General features: G+C 38.2%; 1 protein-coding gene across 1 annotated transcript; it reads right to left on the reverse strand.

The window, feature by feature from the left end:
• Nucleotides 1-360: 360 nt before the first annotated feature.
• Nucleotides 361-23,948, reverse strand: LOC127374652 (uncharacterized). The gene is made up of 49 exons (XM_051420280.1): nucleotides 23,927-23,948; nucleotides 19,661-19,713; nucleotides 19,513-19,539; nucleotides 19,349-19,408; nucleotides 18,729-18,776; nucleotides 18,230-18,310; nucleotides 17,827-17,886; nucleotides 17,681-17,737; nucleotides 17,509-17,574; nucleotides 17,111-17,173; nucleotides 16,977-17,027; nucleotides 15,936-16,040; nucleotides 15,576-15,647; nucleotides 15,415-15,483; nucleotides 14,868-14,936; nucleotides 14,693-14,758; nucleotides 14,474-14,545; nucleotides 14,329-14,391; nucleotides 14,163-14,234; nucleotides 13,929-13,982; nucleotides 13,499-13,570; nucleotides 12,799-12,858; nucleotides 12,636-12,692; nucleotides 11,828-11,896; nucleotides 11,349-11,420; nucleotides 10,731-10,793; nucleotides 10,587-10,658; nucleotides 10,080-10,139; nucleotides 9,908-9,982; nucleotides 9,754-9,819; nucleotides 9,605-9,673; nucleotides 9,453-9,518; nucleotides 9,207-9,272; nucleotides 8,659-8,730; nucleotides 8,334-8,399; nucleotides 8,059-8,127; nucleotides 7,904-7,972; nucleotides 7,745-7,816; nucleotides 7,560-7,619; nucleotides 6,715-6,777; nucleotides 6,569-6,628; nucleotides 6,138-6,209; nucleotides 5,552-5,614; nucleotides 5,097-5,159; nucleotides 4,834-4,908; nucleotides 4,571-4,610; nucleotides 4,308-4,359; nucleotides 3,346-3,760; nucleotides 361-2,366 (listed from the first exon to the last, which is right to left on the reverse strand). Exons 2-49 carry the CDS (start codon nucleotides 19,706-19,708, stop codon nucleotides 603-605), a joined length of 5,145 nt encoding a protein of 1,714 aa, XP_051276240.1. The 5' UTR covers nucleotides 19,709-19,713; nucleotides 23,927-23,948; the 3' UTR covers nucleotides 361-602.
• Nucleotides 23,949-24,340: the final 392 nt, after the last annotated feature.

Genomic DNA, 24,340 nt, shown 5'->3' on the forward strand with positions numbered 1-24,340 from the left:
AGAGACAAACCAAACACTAGATCTGCAACTACACCACTAAATGCCACTAAATCTTATTCAACTCCTCAGTTCAACACTGATCAATATTTTCCACCAGAAACGTGACATCAAGTCTCTTTTTCGGAGGGCCGAGTGCATTTAAACTTTTGGCGAACGCAAGCGTAATGTGAGCGTACCTTTTGCCATCAGGTGGTTATTATCTTAAGTTTCCTTCTGCTGCAGCTCAGCAAGGAAACATTGTCTGGGGGAAATGCAAAAACCTGGGACAAAAAGGATTTTTAAGATACCCAATTAGTTTGACTGGTTGAACTTTTAGAATAAGGACTTTAGGATTTTTTGGATGGATGTTAGAAAGCCAAGTCAAAGCCAAGGAACTCCTTTAATGTACATATGGCACATGTGTATTGTGTTAAAGTACAGCTGAAAATCACATCAAAATTTTGTTTTTTAAAATAGTAGTGTAACAGTCTTGTATTATTAAAAAGGAAGAAAAAAGGTCTTCAGGAAATATCTGTCTGTTAGGTTGATTGACAGCTGAACCTCAAATAACCCAAACCGAACCTTTAATGTAATAACTGTGTATTCATGTAACATCTTTAAATTTAAATATAAAGTCCGTCCTCCATCTGCGCGCTGGATCGTGGTCGAGATCCCCGGTGGCTATGTCTACTGTCACTTCCTCTCCTCTCTCTGTCCCTCCTCTGACTCTCTCCATCCTCTTTCCTCTTCACCCTTTCCTTCTCCTTCTCCTCCCCCTCATTCTCAGCCCCTGCTCTCTTAAACTGCCTCCCGCTCCCTCGTTTCTCCTCCCCTCTCTCCCTCTGGTCATCTCTCCTGTGGTGACTCCTCTTTGAGTCCTCCCTGTGGCTCCCTGACTCTCTCTCCGAATGCTCCCCCCTCCTCGGCACGGTTTCGTGACTCCGATGCGACTCTCTCCTCGCGTCGCCTTTCCCATGATCTTCCCTGGTCGTCCCTCTCTCCTCATCCCTCCTGGATTCTCTTCCTTCCTTGCTTTCTCTCTTCTCCTCTCTAGTTTTTGCCATCTCAGCTCTCCAGTCCCTCACTCCTCTCTCCTCCTCCGTCCTCCTCCAGCTCTCCATCCTATCACTGTGTCTGCTGCTGCTGCCTCCTCCCTTGTCTGTGTCTTTCGTCTCGTGTTTGCTCCCACTTTCACTCCTGTGGGGTCGGTCTTTGTCGCTCCTGCTGCCGTGCCTCCTTGTACTCCCACTTTCCGTCTCTTTCTCTCTGGTTATCGCTCTTTCATCCTCTCTGCTGCTCCTGCTCCTTTCACTTTCTCTCTCCGGCCTCACCCTTTCAGAATACGCTTTCCCACTCCGGTCCTCTCGTTTTGAATCGGCTGATCTGATCTGAATTTCCTCCTGTTCTTTACCGGTCTTGTTCTTCTCGTCTGTCTTTTTATTTGTGCTACTGCCTTCCTTTGCCTTGTCCCGCTGACTCTCATGTTTTTCTTTTCCAGCTGTAATTCGGTTCTCAGTTTCTTTGTCCTTCTTCTTTCTTTTCTGAGATTGTTCTTTTAAAACTTCCTCTTTCTCGGCTTTGACAGTCTCAGTTTTCTGCTCTTGTTCCTCATCAGAAATCTTCTCTAAGTTTGACTCAAACTTGCTTTCTCCCTCACCCTTTCCCTTCTTACTTTCCTTCTTTCCCTCTTTCTTAGCATCCTTTTCTCCCATTTCCTCCTCCTTCCCCATTTCCTCTTTCTTCTCCTCCGGCTCCACCTTTTCCTTCACACTCTTCTCCTCATTTTTATCCTTCTTACTTTTCAGATTTTCCTTCTCCTTCTCTGTATCTTTACTCTTGTTCTGCTGCTCCTCTACCTTCTTGTCCAGTTTCTCCTCCAGGAGGTCCAGCTCCTGCTCCAGCTCAGCCAGCTTCTTCGGGTCAGACTCAAAATCTTCTTCGACTTCCACCTCCACCTCCTGAATCTCCTCGTACTCCTCCACCTCGATGCCGTCCATCGTCTTCTGCAGCTGCGTCTTCACCTTGTTCAGCTCCAGGAGGCCGTCTTGAAGCTCTTTACATACGTCCCTGATCTTCGTGGCAAACTTAGTTTTGGCACCCTTGCGGAGCTCGTGGGAGTCTTTGGCGAGGAAGAAAACATCCAGAGCCAAGAAGAGGGCCGACATGACCCCCGTGGTGACGCTGATGGCCTGGGCAGCTTTGGCCGCGCCGCCTGCAGCACCTAAAACCTGCACGGTGCTGATGAGCTTGTCGGTGTTGATCATCAGGGCTTTTCCGGCACGTCCGCCCTCCTTCATCACATGCTTCAGGTTGTGGTTCAGAGCCTTTTTGGCAGCACTCTCGGAGTATTTCTCAAAGTCCCACTCCTGCAGGGTGTCCATACCGTCCTACAAGACAGACAAAAAAGGAAGCTAAGAAAGGAAAATAGTGTTTTCCTCTCTATTTTAAACTATTACTTCCTGGAATTATATCACTTTGCCAGAACAAACATCAAAAAACAAAAAAACGCAGATAAGTTATATTCTTATATTCTGATGTTATTCTTTCATATTTGTAAGATTATATTGTAATATTTTCAGTAGAGCAATCATTAGTTGTAGTAGATCATCTTTCAGGTGGAAAAAAAAAACAATGTCAACACTACGGAGTCTTTTTCAACTGGAAGAAACAACTGCAGGTGAGAAGCTGATTCAATAATATTAATAATATATAGTAGGCTATATAATAATAACAGATTTTGGCAAGAATATATTTTTACTTCATTGTGTAATAACACCTGAATATTGTAATACTCTGCTGCTTTTGTAATAAACAGCATGAAGGCAATATGTGACACATTTCTTCATGTTTTGTAATAAATTATTACATATTGTAGGAAATATAATAATATGGTGCTTTATGTGATAACAAACCAAAATGGAGGTCTTCATCTGTACTTTACTCACGGTATGTCTTAAACGATTAATCAAAATTCAACTTCAATAATATTAAATTAGACTGACCTGCGGTGCCCCCCTAATCTGCTGACATTTATTCTTACTGCACCAAAGTCGGTCAATGAATGAATACAATATATCTAAGATAACATCGGCTGATATATCAGTTTGGCCAGTTTATGGGTCAAGCTCTAGTTGTCACAACTACACCTCGATCTGGATACAAACTGACTTACTTATTTGACTAAATACACTTTAATTTTATACACTGAACATTAATCTCATTCAATAGATATTTGGAAAATTAAAAGCAATAAAATGTCCTCAGGAATCTCCAGTTCTGGTGTAGTTACAGTAGTTTTTGCATTACATCTCCACTCTACCTGTTTAATGTAACAAGCCTGTGTGAGATTCAGCCCCATTTACTCACCTGCACGAACTGCATACACTCTCTGATGTCTTTGATCTCCTCCTGGTAGCCCTGGATCATCTTCTCCAGCTTCTTCCGGTCCATGTTGGAGTGAACTGTGTCTGTGATGTTGGCCGTCGCTGAGGTGATGCTGCCCGCCGTCGCCACACCGATCCCCACCGCTGTGACGATAATAGATGCTCCAAAAGTGAAAGGTGCCAGAATGAGGCCTGTGATTGTCGCAATGCTGCCTGCGACGCTGGCCACCCCCCCACCCACAGCAGCTTGCACTGTTTTCTTGTGGAACATATCTGCGGCGTCAGCCAGGGCCAAGAGCTCCAGGATGCGTTGCTGTAAGGACGCCCCCCGCTTGTTGAAGAGACGCACAAACAGACGGGCTGCCATGTAGACACGATCAGCTGCCTGCTCCATTGCCCTGGAGAGATAGATGGAAGGGCTTAAACTCATGATATGGTGCATTTGTTACGTTTAAAAAGTCTAAGAAATAGCTTAATATCATCATATATATATATATATATATATATACTCTCAGTACTTCACAGCTAAATATATCAATTATTCTAATGATAAACATAATTATATTAAAACCACCTGAACAAGTTTTTGCCCAAATCGACATTTGCTGTTTATGAGTCAAGCTCCCTATAGTAGTGACTGTTTACTACAGGTCTGACAGTTCTCCATAAAACAAAAGATCCAATCCACTGCCATAATAATCCTACTTTTAGTTTTTAGGTGCAAAGTCTCCTGACAGTCCGCAATTAGATACAAAAAAATAAAAGGGTAGGCAAGATATAATAAGATAATATCCTAAAACTTCTAACTAAAATCAATGTCAGACTTTTAAAGCCTTTTTGAGGAGAGACCTGCAGACACTGGAAGGAAATAGAAATCAAACTATAACCCTATGCCTAAAAAATGTCTTCTAGATTCATTTTAATGAAAAGTTAGAACATGCTTACATTTCCTCCTCATCCTCCTGGAAATTAGATGTCTCGTTCCACTCGGCCCAACCTGAGAAATAACAAAGTTAATATATGGAGCAAATACATAAGACAGTGGTTTGTTTCTAGTTCTTAGTGGTGATTTCTTTTTGTTTTTTAGGACTTCAATTGCATGTATGAACACTGGGCTGTGTTCACTGATAACTGTCCCATTGGAGCAGCACAACAAACAAACAACAACAGTCCAAAGTAATTAAAAGTGAAAAGACAATCATACCAACCTTTGACTGTGTTCCACCACTCCATCAACTCATCATTCTCCTGAAAACAGAAACGTTTGTCAAAGAAAAGCTTAATATATGTAACAAACACAGAAACTATAAGGAGTACTATCATAGCTAATCTGTTTGGTTCAGTTAGAAACAAACATGGTGCGTTCGGTTTATGCAATAGAGTTTGAAAAAAGAGGGTCTGCCTCCAAGCGGGAATCTGACTCTTCGTTTGTAATGTGAAAGCGAAGTGTGAAAGGACCCCAGAAACACACCTCCTCAGATTCGAGAGGGTTGTCCTCAGTAGGGAAAGCGGCCATCTCCACAGGCTGCACCTCTACTGAGCTCTCCTGTGAAACAAAAGCACAATAACACACCTTTATGGCACAACATTCATTAATGTGTTTAATATCAAGATCAACGTGTTAATCCTAAATATGTTGCATGCATTTTGATATTTATTTCCATGTTCATGTATCAACCTCATTAAAATGTTTTTTATTTCTGTATATTTACTCAATAATATCCTCATACTAACCGGTGCTGGGCTCAGCTCTTGCAGTTCAACAACTTCCTCAAGAATAGGCATGTTGTCTGAACTCTGTGGAGGAAAAACAATTAGTGTCATTAACTCAGTAATAAGCTCATCTGAGAACTTCAGCACACATAAATTATAAAACCAGTAAACAAGTAAAGAATGAATAAATTAAAAAGAGGCATATTTGTACAGATAGAACATGTGTATCTATAAAAATGACTAATAGGCTCTTGGACTGATCCTCAAGACTTATTCAAGCTAATAAAAACCTGCCAAAATAACGTAATTGTAAGCTTTAATTTAATTTTAAGTTTTTATATAAATAGATAAATAATAATAATAAAAAAAAGGTTCTGCTTGTTGATATCTTTACCAAGTTTCAGATCTCTCTGTGGCAGTTAAAGGAGCAGGGTGCAGGAGTAATAACTGAACAGCTGGAGGAGATCAGCACATACCTGTGAGTTTAGATTGAGTTTGGGTAATTTGGGAAGAGTTGTCTTGACTCGGAAGGACACAACCTGAGCAACCAAACCAGAAAAGAAAGATTTATCAATGAGAAAAGAGCTAAAGCTGGAGATGCAAGAGAAAAATAATCTCAAAATTAAGCTCCTTTCACTCTTGTGTTACAGTGTTATTACTATCAAAGATATAATTTAATACTATATGACTATTACCTGCATGACCAATTAATCAATCAGACTTTGTTTGTATAAAACTTTTCATATAATAAATGTCTTTGTAATCAATAAAACACTGAGGAAACCCTATCTCATTAATTTGCAGTGAGGAAACCCCAGAGACAGGATGAGAAAACAAAGAATAAGGAAAGGAAACAACAGGAAATTAAGTCAAATGAATAAAGAGAACAGTAATAAAACACATACAAAAAGGTATAAACAGACCAGATAAAGAAATAAATACAATAGGCAGCAACCTAAACCATCACGTGGTAAAGCTGTTGAACTACACTTTGGTTCTTGATCCTGCTACTTTCTGTTGTACCTCTGGACGTTTCTTTAAAAGGGAACAACAACAACTCACTCGTCTTTTTTTCTTGATGGTTCTCCTGCGTCTCAGCCCGCCTCCCGCTGGCGCCTCCATGTCCTCACTTTCCTGCAAATGAACAAAGAACGGCAGCAGAGATAATTAACGCCTGCACAGACGCCTGATCCAGGAGTTTATAGAGATCATCTAACCTTCTCACAGTGCAAACTCTCGGCATCTATACTTATTATTAACATTATAACTACAAACTGCTGAATATCATGCAAATCAAATCAGATATTTAGAGTATCTTCAGTTGCTTCAGTGACAATCTCACATTTACAGATTGGAAATGAATTCACATCAAAAACCCTTTTTTCCTAGGTTTTCTAGCTTACTGCCACTATGACTACTGTTACTACTGCTTTGATCTATTGCTACCTACTACTGATTGTACATTTCAAACAGCTGTTGATAATAATCTGTACCTGATGTTCAATTGTTTTGGGCATCCTCCTGAAAATTCCACCGAACCCTCCTTTTTTCTCCTATTAAAACAATAAAAACACTCAGCATTAAATGGGGAAAGTGTGCTGATATGGTCAAACAGAATAATACACTCTACAAAACTCACCTTTGTGCCGCTTGTAGCTTCACAGAGATTGTCTGTACTGTTCGACAGTTCACCGAGATCATCCTTAAAAATAAAATCAAACATGAATTGAGTTATGAGCAGGAAATAAAGCTCAACACAGAGGGTCAAAAACCCACTCGGATGTTTAAAAGTCAACATAAAACTGTAAATAATAATACTGAAAATCTATTTTAAATGTTATGTGCTGGTGGAGAACTTGCACACTGAGGTAAAAGAGCTTGCCTTGGCTTGAATATTACAAGAAGATAACTGGTCTTAAAGTGTGCAGGGCTGTCTTTTCTCTAGATCCTCTCAAAAGGTAGTCGGCTCGTTTGAGATTGAACTGTGGAATTGACTGGAAAGTGGACGACATCAGGCAACAGCTCTTTACATCCTGTTAGATCCACCTGTAGGCTACTTGCAGATTTTAGACCCCATTCGGATACATAAATAAACTTTATTGCTATTATTATCAACCACACAAGATATGTTTGTTCATGAGATTAACAGTTTACCATCTAGCATGAAACACTGCTATCACACAGAAAATGAGGATTTGATACAAAACTAAATTTGGAGTTTGTGGTCGAAGCTAAGAGTCAATCAACTCTTTGATCATGCGTTTCCCCTCGTGCTCTGTGTCTTACAGTCGATCTCTGGATGTTACTGTTGTGCCCACTTGTGCACGACGTCAGAGCAAGTCAGCAGAGACTTCTAACCAGCAGGCATTGTGCGACGATCGCACAGGCCTAGTCGATCTCGAAGGAGCCTATTTAGATGTCATGGAAGTACACTGGCAGGGTTGCCTACAGTATTAACTCTCAACACGTTCAAGAAGCTCTCACCTCTGCTTCTATGAGGCTGTCGCAGCTGGTGGACAGTTCCTTTGAGTCGCTGAGAGGATCCTGGAAAACAAAAAGGAACATTTTGTACACAGTTCGGTTGGTTCTTGGTTATTTGTGAAGAATTCTACCACAAAAATGCAAATAAGAGCTTTCAAACTGAACAGATGAGTTTATTATTTGCTCACCTTAGTAGTGATCGAGCGCGGAGCTGGTTTGGGAGACTTTTTGAAGATCCCTGCCAGTCCTCCGCTCTTCTCCTGAAACATTCACATTACATTAGCGGTCAATAATCAGAAGCATCACAAAGAAAAACAGAGATTGTGATCGTCGGACAACATTCGTACCTTTGATGTGGTTGCTTCTAACAGATTCTCACAACTGCCAGATAACTTCTCTTCTCCTGTGTTTAAGTCCTGAACAGAAAATAAAACATGAAAAAGAGAAAAAGAGTAATGCACATACAAAGTATAAAGTGTATGTGAAAGAGTCTTTACTGTACCTCATCTGTTGTAGCCCCCTCTGCTGCTTTATGAGTCTTCTTAAACATGCCACTGAAAATACTTTTCTCCTGAAAACAGACATTAAACACAGACACAGTTTACTTAAGTCCCAGTAAAAACAGCACTGACATGTTTATCTTTTAAGTACAGGATGAAAACTTTAAACTACACAAGCTTAAAATATTCTAAAATTAGTTTTTCAAATGTAATGTATAAGTGCATTAAATAAACATTTATTAATATTTTATAGTGCTGATGTTTCTTAACACAGTACCTTGGAGTTGCTGTTTTCAAACAGACTGTCATTACTTGCTGTCAGTTCATTCTGGTCGTCTTTGTCCTGAAAATAAAGAGATTAACAGTATATAAAGCCGTATTTCCACTACATGGTACGGCTCGACTCTACTCAACTGGACTCTACTCGCTTTTGGTTCCTCTACTTCATTTTCCACTGTGGATAGTACTTTGAATATTACCCCCCTCAAAGGAGGGTACTGGGTACTATCCATGACGGAAAACCAAAAAAGAGCGAATAGAGTTACAGAGAGTGTAACCAGTCACACACACACACACACACACACACACACACACACACACACCTCTGCAGCTGCCTCGTCTCCAGACGCTTTGGGAGTTTTCTTTTTAAGTCCACTGAACAACCCGCCTTTCTCCTGACGGGTGAAAACACAAAAGTTTTAAAAAGGATATAAAGTCATTAACATGGTTTCTAAAACCCAAGGTCTTATTATCATTGTTCTGTTATTATTTATTATGTATTTATTTGTATTCTTTTAACTTATTTCTGATCTTACTTTTGTATCTGTCTCTTTTTATTATGTTTTTTTAATTTATGATCTTTTTAATCTTTGAATTGTCTTTTAACTACAATGTACAACACCTTGAATATACCTGTGTATGAAATGTGCGTCATAAATAGAACTGCCTTGCTATAGAAAAAAAATTAAGTTGTAGAGTCTGTGCAACTTTATTTATTTTTTTTGTTTTTAAGATATTTCTTGGGGGGCTGAAGACAGAGAGGAAAGGAGGAGCCACCAAAGTACTATTATTGTCACAGGTAAGAATACAGTGCAGCCTTAAACTTTAAGGAAGATGCTGCTGTGAGAGTATGCACGAGGCTCACACTGACCTCGTCAAACAGGTTGTCGATGCTGGCAGATCTTTTGAAGATGCCAGCCAGGCCTCCTTTTTTCTCCTAAAACACAGTATAAAGAGAAAGAAGAGTCAGAATATACACCTGCTCCCAAACTTTACAACGAATCAGACTTTGCTTACATCGTTTTTAAATGTTCAAAATAAGGTACCAAATTCATCTACAGTGTATTTGTGACATGTAAACTGATAATGATGCATGTGGAAGTAGAAGAAGAAGTACCTTTGGGGCGTCAATTAGGTTCTCACAGCTACCATATAACTGATTTTTACTGTTCACTTCCAGCTCCTGAATTCAAACCAGAAGACAGTGATTATCAATATGTACTCCATCTTCCATAACAAGAAATAATTTAATCAGTTTAATCACAGTACCTTGTCAGCTGCAGTGCCCTCTGCTGGTTTCTGCGGCTTCTTAAACATGTTGCTAAAAATGTTTTTCTCCTGTAAAATAAGAGTGTTGTCAGTGAACGCTCCCACTGAAGACTTTCATCTACATGTGTTTGTTGCATTATTCTGCTCACCTTTGTGGTGTTAGTGTCAGACAGGTCGTCGTTGCTGGCCGACAGCTCTTTCTGAGCCTCTCTGTCCTGAAACACAGAAATTAATGTTTTATGAAACTGGTGAAATTTAGAAACTTTAGAAACTAAATCGCACATCCAGAAAACAATAATTCACCGGTGATTCTGTCCTTTCTCCAGATGCTTTAGGGGTCTTTTTCAGGAGTCCGCTGAACAACCGTCCACCTTTCTCCTGATGAAATAGACACAAAAGGGCTTTACGGTAATTACAAATCAAACTGGTGTTTTGTTGAAAACTAATCAAGGAACTTGGATTTTAACCCACTGACCTGTTTGTTCTCAGATAAATTCTCATTGCTGGTTGAGAGCTCGTTGTCGGGAGACTCGTCCTGTAAATGTGATCAAAGGTTTTTAAAACTGTGGCTGAGAATAATAAATAAAGTGACTCAATTTTACAGAATATTTCTGGTAAAAACCTTTTGGATCACTAATAATAATTAATCAGTTTCTACTAGAACTTGTTGCTTTATTGATATAAATGAGTAATAGAAAATATTTAATAAACGTCTGTGCATGGGGTTGCATTAGTGTGCACAGTAATTAGTTTTCAGTGAACTGGTTCATGTAAAAATAGAGGAAAGGTTAAAAGAATGTTAAGAAATCTTTAAAAAGGAAAAAACAAACCTGCACCAAAAACTAATCACTTGTTTTAGATACCCTGCTAGCAAACAGTTATTGAGGCTTTACATTTTAAACATCATCATAAAAGACAAGAAAATATAAACGTGAAGGTAAAGAAGTGGGTCGATACATCTAAAAAAAAAAGACACTTTTACCTCCTCAGGTTTTGCAGCTTCTGCAGGTTTTGGAGCCTTCTTGAACAATCCACTGAATATTCCTCCTTTCTCCTAAAAACATACATATTCAGTATCGCTCATCCAGTGAAGTTACTCAGGATCATTGCTAAATGACTCACTCACTTTGGTGTTCTCAGAAAGAGCTTCAGTGCTGCCCGAGAGCTCATCGTCTTGTGACAGTTTTTCCTGATAAAAGATAAAAAACAATCAGAACCATTGACGCACAACAGTGAGCACAAACACTGCTCTTTACAGCTGAGGAAAGGGGATCTCCGCATGTTAAAGGTTATTTACAGGTCTTGGTGAGCACAAATACATATGAAAAAACTATTTTGTGGATCCAGAAGTGAGCTATACAAAGTCTGATTGCCTCAGAGACTGCAAGTTTAAAAATGAAAACCATCTGGACGTTAGTCTGACATCTGTAGCCCGCTTCTCATCTCTGCTCGAGGCTACATTAGCTGCTATAAGCATAAAACACGTGCATCTCTGACAAAAATGTCCTGTCAAGTTGCATTGTGGGTAATGTAGGCGGCAGGTTTTAACAAGGAGGAATAATCATAGAATAAAAAAAGATCAGTTTATTAAACTAAACTGATCATAAAAAGAGAAGCATCAGGATCTGGATGTTTGCTACCTCAGATAAACCTTTCAAGGCTTTTTTGTGTTGGCTCTGGGATTCGAACCAGCATGACACCTGACATTTTGGCAACATGGTACTTGAACAACTGATTTACTCACTTCGTCTGTGGGAGGAACGTCTGCAAGTCTGGACGACTTCTTGAATTTTCCACTGAAAGGACCTCCTCTCTCCTGAAACACAGATGATGAACTATTTGTTTTATACTTCAGATTTACATTCCCTCTTCCAGACACAGGAAGGATCCATCACACAATACATGAAAAGACATGTATACAAAATGTATACAATAGAAAAGCACATCTTCTCACATAAACTAGATAAAATGTATGTGTCTGTGAACTGTAAATAAGCTTCTTTCTCTGTGTGCTGCATATTTTCCCTGTTTGCCCCCGGGGGGGGATTTGGATTTCAGGAAATAACTGAACTGAAACATTCACTGATCTCATCTGCTCATGGAAACTGGACCAGGGAATCATATTAAACTTTAAAATCCTAATCATCTATCACCTTTCAAATGAAGTGAATAACAGACAGATTTTAAATGATGCCAGAGTGTATTTTTACAATAAGAACTGACCTTAGCTTTGCCGGTCTCAGACAGACTGTCACTGCTGGCTGAAAGATCTTCCTGTGTCGACGGATTCTCCTAAAACAAGAATTAAAGTCAGAAACAGCAGAGCAGCCACACAGGAAATAGGAGGAAGGGTTACAATGAAAGGAAATGTGCTTAAATACTTCAATGTCATATTTGAGCCTTTGCTGGATTACAGTATTTGAGCACATTGGAGTATATATATGAGAACCTGCATCATACAGGCAATGCTCAATGTGATCATACTCATTCAGGTATTTTGAGTGCAGGCAGAAAAACAGGCAATAGGAATGACGTTAAATCTCAATCAGCTGATGATCAAAGAGCAGCAGATGGTAGAAATGCTGCTCTGATTAACTGTAATTTAATCTTTGTTACAGCTTGTAAATGTTGCAGAGACGCTACAGAACCTTTTCTGTTTGGATTCAGCCAACATGACATGGTGCATTTTTGTATATGTATATACAAAAACACAGAATCAAATTACACACAGGCCGTGACCCTGATACACATTGGAAGGTTGCCAGAGTTACAAATAACTGTGCATGCATGCAAATGTATCTCCAGCATACGGAGCTGCCACTATATGAAGGCAGTGTTCTGGATGTCTCCAGCCTGCAGGGTCTGTCATGTCATGTTTTGGCTGCTGTGTGAAAAAACCACACCCAGCTAACCGGCATCATGGCAGTTGGTTTTTGGAGTGAATCCATGTCTGGAGCACAATAAAGCAGCTGTTTGGGGTCTGTTTCTGAACGTCTACATGCAAACTACACTTGTGTTGGAGGAACTGTACCTCTCCAGTTGTTTTGGGAGTCTTTCTGAGGAGCCCACTGAACAAACCGCCTTTCTCCTACAGAGAGCAGAACACATATTAAAGCATGTCTCTCTTGTTAGTAACGGTGACTCACGTAATTCCAGTGGGGATGATCTGTTACTTCACTATCGCCAAGACTCACCTTGTTCTCCGACAGGCTGTCAGTGCTGGCCGAGAGCTCGCTGTGTAACGACACTTCATCCTAAACGCAACAAAAATGTTACTCAACCTGCGAGAGCATTAAAGCTGAATGCAACTGCATGCAGACAACTGGTTAGTGACACTAAACAGGTTAAGGCAGGAGGTTTGGTGATGTCTTCAATTCGTTAAATTTAAGGCTTCAAAAGCAGTGGTGGAATGTAACTAAGTACCTATACTCAAGTACAGTAATTAAGTACAAATTTGAAAGGCAAATATTGTACTTCTTACAGCTCTAGTTACTAGTTACTTCAGATTACATTATTTCATACCCTTCCTTGAATGTTTCTGATAAACTGAAGGATCAAGAGTTCCTTTATGGGTTGAGAAAGTTATCCTACTTCTTCAGCTCCGTAAACAATTTAAAAACCCTCCTGTATTAGCCAGAAAAAGATGAAAGCAGGGCAACGACCCTACAAAACATATGGTGATCTAACAGAATACAATGTATTGCTGCAGATTAAACTACTCAACAGCATATTAATTAGTTAAAGTTAGCTCAACTTTAAACATCTACAGCAGTAAAATGAAACAAACATTAATGCAGCAGTAATATTAATCCAAACTCTTAATCCAAAATCCGAACAAATCCAACTTTCACTTTTGATACTTTATGTATGTATGTTTGTATGTAAATGTTCTACCTGCTCCAGTCGAGGGCCCTCTGACAGTTTGGGAGATTTCTTGAACATGCCACTGAAAACGCCTCCTTTCTCCTGATACACACAGAAAGAGTTACTAGTTAGTTTGCAAGAATACTTTGTCTTAAATTGATTATTTAGAGTTTGTAGTGGATACAGAAGAGAAATATGCAGAGCTAAAGTTTGTATAAGCCTCTTTAAGAGAGTGTATGAAAATGACCACTTTTTAACTTGATTAAAAAATAGAGCGAAGAAGGAAACAGTACAGCAAAGTTAAACAAAAAGCACCATTTGTTATGGTTTCATAACAATTTCGTAATTCACTCCCAATGTGCTACAAAAAAAGTACTGTTCCATTACAGCACATTAGGCTTGAATTGGGTTTTTTAGCATGGAGAGTTCCTCCTCTATACAATCATTTTGGGTTCCTTACTTTAGTGGTGTTGTTCTCCTGTTGGGTCTCGTTACTGTCCGATGGGTCTAACCCCTGAAACAAAGAGAAGCAATGTGTCAGCTGTGATGTGTGAAGACCCCTGCTAATGATCACTTTTACTTTGTTTGCTCTCTAATCTTTTAATATACTCTCACATGCTAAACTCTGCATTTGCATCTGCTCAACCATGAACCAACAAGTTGAAAAAAAAAGTCTGAAAATCTCCATTTCTACCTGCTCAGCTGTTCCTTCTGCAGGAATCTTCGGAGACTTTCGGAGGATCCCGCTAAAAAATCCTCCTTTCTCCTGGTGACATCAGACAGATAAATGTACACTGTCAGTGACTGTTACATAATGATAATAATAATCCACCTTCACTTCACTTTACTTCTGAGCTCACCTTTGAGTTTTCAGACAGATTATCGCTGCTGCCTGATAGATGATCATGTAGAGACTGTTGGTCCTGAAAGACAAAATGAACTGGTTCAATGTGACCATCAGGTCACTGGATCAAACTAATGATACGACCTTTTGGACTTCCTCACCTCGTCCGTCTGAGCAGCTTCGGCTGGTTTCGGAGACTTCTTGAACATCCCACTGAATATTCCTCCTTTTTCCTGAAGCAGACACAAAGCACGGCTCAGTTACAGAGGATTTATTTTGGTCAAGGTCGGGTCAACGAGGGACCTTTTTACAGGACGATCTACTGGTCTGTGTGTACACTGTAATTAAAGATAACTTAATCTAACTGTTGAGCTGCTCACCTTGTTGCTGTTTTCAGACAGACTGTCACTGCTGGCAGACAGCTCGCTGTTAACACTCAGACTATCCTGCAACACCAACGGGATATAATAGAAAGTGAATAAACACACAAAAAGAATCAACACACAATTTTTAGTTTTGTATTTTGAGGAGGAGGAAGCCATTTTTGCTACTCACCTGTGCCGGTGTCTCATCTGTTGTTCTATTGGATTTTTTAAGGATCCCAGAGAAGAAACCTCCCTTTTCCTATAAAATAAAATAAAAAAGTGTACAGTACAACATGAAATGATGAATGCCTTTGTTTTTTCTAAATGTGTCCTGGGATAACACAAACAAAAGATTATGGCTTCACAATATGTTAAAAAAAATCCTATTGGGATTTCTTTTGTTACATTCTTAATTCTTTTATATATTTATATATATTTATATTTATTTAATATAAAATATTAATATATTTGTAGTACACATATATTGTATTTACATAGATAGATGTATAATTTGTCCTTAATGTACTTATGTAAAGATTACATGGTACTATTGATGTAGTACATTTCTTGTATGCATTTAAAATGCTAGAAATTTAGATTTAAACACCACATTACGGTTCAAAGTCTGTGTGGCCTAATAAATTAGATAAATGAAAGTGTATCTGCATTAAAAAGGCTTCAAAAATGTCTTCCCTGTGGATCAACCGTTACACTGAAGCACCCCGTGTAAGACCTACGTGGGATTGTTCAGAACTTTTCTCTTCCGTTTCTTCCATATCTTCAGAATCAGTGTCCGCTTTGCTGACCTGCCAACGAGCAGAACATCGAGTCAGAGGCAACGAGAGACTCAAAGTGAAAATATATACGATCACAAAAAGTGCAGGAGAGTTGATTTTACCGTCACTGCAGGAGATGACGATCTCTCTTTGGGAGTTTTCCGAAACATTCCAGCGATCAGACCTCCTATGTCCTGAGTGAAAGGTTGAGAAATAAATCAGATATTCACACATCCAGTGATTCCCATACACAAATAATGTTAAATACTGCCTACTGGGAAAATATAAATATGAAAATAATGTTACTGTGTTATTTATTGTGTATTTAAAGTGCTTTTAAACTAATCTGATTTTCAAAAGAGTAAATTTCCACTTTGTTTCTTTGTTTTTTTACATTATTTGATTGAACAATGAGTTTGTTTGTTTGGAAAAAGCAGAACTGACTGACTGAATGCAGTCGATTGCTATTGTTAATCTCGTACCTGTTTTGGTTCTGTATTCTTTTCCTGCTTGTTTTTCTCTGCAGTTTGTTCCTTTTCTGAGCCAGCTTCCTCCGCGCTGGGATCTGGACTCGGCTCTCTGCTGGCCTGAGAGAAGAATCAAATCAACAATATTCAGCACATTATGATCATCCTGGGTTGTTTCATCAGGAGAAGACACCACGATTAAAACTATGGGCTCAATATTGTCTTAAAAAGTTAAAAGGTTTCAAAAAGTCAAAAGTTTCAGATAACTTTGCTGTTAACCGAGAATTGAAGCAAATTTGAATCCTAAAATCCTAAAAATAATAAATTCTAACTAACAGGTAATTATTTATTTATTATCGGCCAATAATTTATCTAATATATCCCAATAATTATCGTGCATCCTTACTTGGAAGGGATTTAATTAAAAAGGTATGAAATATATTTTTTGGTTATCACTATATTGGGGATACATATGTGTGATTCCAGTGAATATACATTACACATGCACTTTATTATTATGTACAAATGCATTCTTATAGAGTATAGCTATACACAATGTGGTGCTTTTGACATTTAACCCAAAATTCTAATCAGCTCATCCTTGAGTCTAAGTGGATATTTGTGTCACCTGAGGCGTTCCTGAGATATCACGGTCACAAGAATGGACAGACGGATGGACAGACAACCCAAAAACATAATAAAATAAATAATAAAAACACAAACATAAACCCAGAAGGTAAAAAAAAAAAGCCATTGTGAGACATGAACATTAAGATACAAAATGTAAACAAACATGGAAGCTCAAAGCACAGCTGACACAAAGTCACTTCATTTTCTCTGCTGATTGTCTTAAACGTGACAAACAGAAAATAAAAGGTCAAATAATTGTCAAGGGTTCATCCAGGAAGTCTGAGCCTCTCTGTAACAATAGACAACACATTTAAATGAAAACTACTGCTGCAAGCAAAATAACTTTATAAAGCCACAAGCAGATGTTGTGAAATCCTTCAGCCACCACCAACAGCAGGAAACACCAAACCAGACTGGGCCTCATACCTTTGGTGATGACTTGAACTGCAACCCTTTCATTACTCCCTTCAGACCGCCCTGTCAACATGTCACATGTCACAAACCAGCGGATAACATGAGCGGTTGTTTTCTCCCCCCCCCTCTCTCTCACACAGACATACCGGTTTGCTGCCAGGAGCCTGTTTGGTTGGGACAGCATCAGTTTTTTCGTCGTTCACATAACTCTGAGGAGTAAAGAAAACAGCAGCTGATTCACAACCTGCGCTTTATGACATTAGTCCAATTATTATATATATATATATATATATATATATATATATATATATATATATTTGTCTGATGGCAGTGTTTATTTATATTTTAATCATGATTGAATAATGATTTCTTCATATATTGTCATTTTCTGGTGCAAAGAAAACGCTGTGTGACAGATTCATACTGCCCAGCACTACTTCACATCCATAATGAAGTTTTTTTCCTCCACATTAAATATCATAAACATATAAATAAACATATATAAACCCTCAAGAGCAGAAGAGGCTGCAGATGCGTCGCTTACAGTGAACAAAGGAGTTTTTTCCTTTTTGCTCCGTTGGAACATTCCAGTCAGGTTCAACTGATTACTCTACAACAAAGGGCACATAAAGGAAGATGAAGACACTAATACATATATATATTTACGTATAGACTATATTATAGCAGAGTTGGGAGTTAAAAGCTCCAGCTGATACCTGTTTGAAGTCTGTTTCATCTTTGGGAACTTCTGATTGGTCAGTTTCTCTGGAGCTCTGATGATAAAGAGGAAGAACGTTGACCTGACAATTGATAAAAAAAAAAAACAAGTAAGGAGGAACAATATATTTCACTTTGTTTGTACCTGTGTCTCATCAGCTTGTCCCCTCTTATGTCTGCTGTATCTGGTTGTAGCGTTCAGTTCCTACACACACACACACACACACACACACACACACACACACACACACACACACACACACACACACACACACACACACACACACACACACACACACACACACACACACACACACACACACACACACACACACACACACACACACACACACACACACAATAACAAAAGATATTTAGAACAGGAACAGAAACATGAAACCTTAAGTAGCTTTGGTCGATTCCCTATTGTAAAATGTTCTCACACTGAACTACAGACAACAAAGGTCTGACTGAATACATGTCCACACAATACTCAATTATCAGCTCTGTACTTTTTCTTTATTATGGTGTTGTTTTGTGCACTGTACCTTTTCTGTGGGTCTGGGTGGAACCACAGGAGTCTCCACCGGTTCCTCTTTCGTCTTTCTTTGTATCAAGTCTCCATTAGCCTGACACACGTGGAAAAAAGTGATAAAACACATGAATGGTCTACAGTGTACAAAGGCAACAGTTTTTCTGTATGAAAACATGTCACCAGGGTCCAAAATTAACTTTTTGTCTCTTCTGCTAATGTCAGGTAAACTAAATATTTATTAGCCATAAAACTACATCATGGTTCTGAGCTTCATATTTTAGCCAGGATGTCACAGCTCCAACACACTACAGTGGCTGCGAAATGCCTGAAAAACATGAACAGCCCGATCTACAGCCAGTGTTTGGTTTGTCCATTCCGGGCTACTGTAGAAACATGGCGGTTCAGCATGTCTTCAAAATTGAACAGGATATTCTCTCTAATTTCTTGTGTCTCTCTGTAATGCTTTCTAGTAAAACATAAATATGTAAAACAACCTCATATTCAGTAAGTACCTCAGTGTTTGTTTGTTTCTTCCTCCGGTATTGTGTCTGACTCAGTTCCTGCAGGAAAACACAAATCTTTTTAGATAAGATAAGACAAGAGCAAACTCTATTTATCCAGAAGGAAAAATACTGCAAGTGCAAAGTAGGAAAAAATGCAAATATCTTTAGTAAAAAAATATTTTAAATTGTTTTCTTTTATAGTTTCTTTGCAAATTTTGGCCCATTATCTTTATTTTATCTCTTATTTCTTTAGTGACTCTTGTAAAATACATCATAAAGTCGTCTAAAATGTGAGAATATTTGATCAGCTCTGATATTATTGTGCTGAAGCTCCCAGTGGTCAAAAATAGAAGCCAGCTTGTATTAATAAGACTATTTTGTGTCACCAACATTATATGGATTTGATGGATTACTCCCCAGTTTTGTTCCTCATAGGGAGGGAAAGTCCTTTCCACTGGAATCCAGATTAATTAACTTTGACGGGACCAGATGTTTAAGGAATGACAGCCAACCACACCTGCTCAGTAGAAGTTTAACTCTGGGATACATAAAACAATTTCATTATAGATCCTGAAAGAGAAACACTAGCGGTCTATAAGAGAGAGTCCTCAGGGTCAGCGTCCACTTACATTGTCTGATGGTCGTGGAGGCACCAGAGGATTCGGTATCTCCGGGTCATTTCTTTTTGTCTGTAAAGATATTTTACTTAAGTGTGTTTCCTTACAATAACATCCTGAAGTCACACATAAAAAGCTACAGATTACATTAACAAAGCTAATAAAAGGTTGATTACCTCTGCAGGCTTTGGAGGAGGTTTAGGCTGTGAACAGAGAGAGGACACTGTGAGACCTGAGTGTGTATTGTCTTTGTACTGTATATATACAGTATATATGTTGGTGCATTAGTTCAATGTTTTTGTGTTGAGCTGTAAATGTTCTCACCGGCTTTGGTTTCTTTTTGACTTCTGGCTTCATCATACACGCCTCCATCCTGACTGCAAGAGCGACAGAAAGAGAGAAAAAGTGTAAACGGGACCAATCTGATTGGAGTATTTGTACCAGCATCCAGAGATATTTACCCCCTTTTTATTTATTTATTTATTTATTTGGATTATGAATCGTTTCATTAATAATGTTTTATTTGCCATCTTTGCACATATTGTATTGTATGGTATTGTATTTTGTGAAGCACCTTGTAACTCTGGTTTTGAGAGACACTATAGAAATAAAGTTTACTGTTACTATTTAGCTTTTGGTGTTTTTTATTTATTTATACATATATTTTCTGTTGTGATATTGGTCTAATTTAGCTTTTACTATGCTGTCAGAGTAGTGTATAATTTATTGGATTTGGTGTTATATTATCAATGTGCAGTATTTTTAACCCGCACTACGCTCACAAGTCTTAAACATGAGAATCTTTTCCAACTTTTTCATCCATCCAATAACACATGAACACAGGATGAAGCAGAGAGCTTGTTTTTCCTCCTCGAGCTCCGACCACCCACCACCTGCAATTATTTGTAATGTTTTGCAGCTGTGAGCAGCTCTTACATTTCCTTTGTGCATTGCATTATGGGACATTAGGGTGCATCAACAGCAACAGTGTTCATACTAACCTCTTGTATACACTTCATTTGGTTTCCTATTTAGTTTGAACAAACGTCAAACCTGCTTAGGATTAGTATGAAGTGTAGAACTGGGACACGGCTGTGGTATTGTGCATTCTGGCTCACTGGGGAACATCGTTAATGTTATTACTAACCTGAGATTTTCATATTGTGACGAGTAAAATATCGGTTTCGATAGAGGGCTAAATCAAAGGCTATGTTCACACTGCAGGCACGTGTGACCTAAATCAGTTATTTTTGCTCACATGTGATTTTTCCTGACAGTGTGAACAGCACAAATCACATTTGGTCCCAATCAGATGCAGGTGATGATTATTTTGCAACGTGTTAACAGTCATGTAAGAATTCATGTGACTGTTATGTCACTAGATCAACATTCATCATGCAGGTCACCTCAATGACTTGTTCACACTGGAATCTGATAATGGCTAGATTCAGAAAATAATTATAAAGCAGACCTGAGCAATGAATCAGAATTGAGCACAAAGGCTCCTTTAAATGCTGTTTGAAGGACTGTTTGCTGCCCCGTGTGTCCCATAATCCACTTGTTGCCTATGGAGCTTTAGGTTAATGGGCCTTTTTGAAAACAATAACAGTAATTGCTTTTAAATGTTGCCAGGGTTGTGCATGTCCCTGCTGGCTCACTGTCACAGTTTACTGTGACCTAAATGGAACAGAGCCATCGTTAACATCACTAGTTGCACCAGTGAATTTCCTGCTATCATAGGTCAGAATGTCTCCTATGGGGAAAGCTTTTCCTCATCAACTCTGTAAGTCAAATACTGCATCATGTTGTCATTATTAACTGATAAAACGTCACATGGAATAGGCCCAATGAAAAAGCAGGTAAATAATGGAAGCCAGGTATTAACGTCCCTGTTTGGTTTTTGTTAGTGGACTGGATATGACAAATAGAAAATGTTATATTCAGCATTTATGTTTAACAAAAAGCACCTTTTACTTGTTGTCCATCATGTATTGAGGTGAAACATCTCAGATTAAACCCATATCATGAGCAGGTTCACCTTTAGTGTTCAAACACTGGGGAAATGTTCCTGGTAAAAACGGTTTTCCATTTTACAAATGGATGGAAACCACATGAATGCACCATAAGTTTAATTTATTTCCTCTTTACTTCAGTGAGAAAAGCATTGCAAACTAATTCCTTCAAATATCTGGTTACAATATGCTGGTAAAATCCAAATAATCTCTTTTCATTAGTGGTGAAAGATGCATTCATTTTTGCACAATTTTCATAATCTAATGACATTATTTTGATCAAATCACTATTTAATAAGGAAAATAATTGTTAGTTGCAACCACAAACCAAAGTATTGCATTCAAAAGTACTACAGTATCAGCAGCATAATTTAGCAATCCATTATATTTATGAACATAACATCAAAATATTTATCTGTAAAGTAACTATGACCAGCAGTGTATGCAGCACAATGAAAAGTAATGGAGTATAAAAGTAAAGTAAGTAAAATAAATGGTAATTCTCAAGTACCTCAAAACTGTAGAAGTACAAGTCAACACTTCAGTATAGCTTAAATACTTATAGCAGTGGTTCCCAACCTGAGAATCACCAAAGTTTAGATTTGGGGAACTAAGAGTATTACGGCCAAGCATCAGGAACAAGAAAACACTGAATTAATCAAAAAAGATGCCATTTAAGTTTGTATGATTTGATCAAAATCATTAAAAAAAAACATTATATTGAGAGAATTGTATTAAAAAAAAGTTCCCTAAACAGGAAATAATCCACTCAAAATACATCAAAATCACTTGTTTGACACAAACTTCTTGCAGTTACTCAGTTCAGTGTTTGGGTTAATTGTACAGTTTTTTATATAATATTAAATAAAATATATATCACTGGAGCAGTGGTCGTCAGTGATAGAAAAGGAATCCTTTAAGGACTAAATGCTGGGAGACACTGGCCTGTTAGTCCTTCTACAACTGATCAGAAACTACTGCCTGTAGAGCAGAAACATTAATGTAAAGTGTGAATACAGGAAGAAACTCTGCACCTCCAATGGTCACTCATTGTATGAATTTGGAGAAGTACCACAATACACATTTCCTAAAACTGCAGCCTGAACTCAGCACTTCTCTGAGTCCCTGAGGCTGGAAACCTTCAGTTAACTGAGGCTCATAAAACAAACTTAAAAGCTGCAGTCTGACGGTGAGTTTTCTTTAAAACAGAAACTATATAAAAGATAAAACGTTGATGTCTGAGCGGTTTCACCTACCCGAAGATCTGAAGACACTTTAGAGACAGTTCACAGTCAGTTTTGTGGTGAATAAAGTGAAACCAGAGAGCAGAGACGGGCTCCTCCACTGTCAGGACATTCCCAGGAGTTTCTGAACCCACATAACAACATCTGCACGCAGGAGGCGTTCAAGGGCTCCTACAAAGCTCCGAAATCACAACTCTCAAGTCACATCTGACTCAACCGCTTTGGCTTGTGTTTCTTTTTTGTTGCATACAGTATTGTGAATTGGGTTGGGTTAATTTACATCACAATGAGAGAGTTACTTTAACAGTAAATAACAGAGTTAGTTACTGAACTTTACTTATTACTGAAAAATGTCTGGAAATTGAGAAAAGCTTCTGTCAAGATCACTTTTAATTTTATTTATTTAGTTTTTCTTTGCTTGTAATGTTTAAACACAGTTCCCTTTACCAGGCCCACTAGGGGCTAATGCTTTTTATTTTATTTTTCTATGTATATCGGATTTATTCTATGTATGTGTATATGTAGGCCTACGTATATAACTATTAGATTAGATTAGATTAGATTCAACTTTATTGTCATTGCACAAAGTACTAAGACAACGAAATGCAGTTAAGCATCTAACCACAGTAAAGTGCAGAGTAATGTGCATATGTACAGGGATATAACAAAATTAACATTTTAGATATATATGAATATACTAGCAGGATATATACAGTATTAATAGCATTAACACAATGAACTGAGTGAATACACTCAGATATATACAGCTATTAAGTTAAGATATTTACAGTATGAACAGATTAGCAGTAAATTATATGTATTCTGAGCATTTCTTTTGACATGATTAAAGTTCCTATTTTATATTGTTCTATTAATTGGTCACATTTTAGATAACAACACAATAAGATCTCTAAAATGGTGTACGATTTTAATAATACAGTGACATATTTGTGCTTGAATTTCTCCTATGGAGGATCAAAAAATGTACATCTTATCTTGAGAAGTTAGGCCTATTTTACCAAAGGAAAACAAGGTTTTAGAAAAATATGTTTAATATATCTTTCTAACTTCAGGACTAAAATACAAGTATCACACTGGTTCTGTATTGATATATTTTTAATAACCTGCCCTAATGTCAACATCCTGTTTCATTTGGAAATATGTCAAACTACACAATGACTTTAAAAAGACAATAATGAAACAAACAAAAATGATGTATAAATGTGAAACAGAAGCATCCAATATTATTTAAATGCAAACCAATAACACATCACTGTTGACATCTCAACTACATGCACACTCAACCTGTCCATCTCATGTTCCCATGTATTTACCTCTTGTACTTGTATAGCACCTTTCTAGTCTTCCGACCACTCAAAGCGCTTTTACACTACTTGCCACATTCACCCATCGAACAGAAACTAACTCATTCATCTTCAGTATCTTCAGCATCTTGCTCAAGGATACTTCGACATGTGGCACCAGGAACGACCCGCTCTGCCTCTGAGCCACAGCCGCCCTAAGTAATCCAGATATTTCCGACACCACCCAAAGGCAACAGTACTTACAGGTCGAACAAAGCATCTAAAACAAACCAAAACACGTGCTGAGAGCTTCTGTGCCTCAGATCCTCCCAGTGAAATCACCTGTTACATAATGAGGCGACTTCCTAACCGCACTAATGATCTTAGTCATCAGATCTCCAACCGAGGATGAAAGTCAAATATCTTACCTGGTTTTTTGCAGTC

The sequence above is a fragment of the Dicentrarchus labrax genome, unplaced genomic scaffold, assembly GCF_905237075.1.
Source record: "Dicentrarchus labrax unplaced genomic scaffold, dlabrax2021, whole genome shotgun sequence".
In the NCBI taxonomy this organism is placed as follows: Eukaryota; Metazoa; Chordata; class Actinopteri; family Moronidae; genus Dicentrarchus; species Dicentrarchus labrax.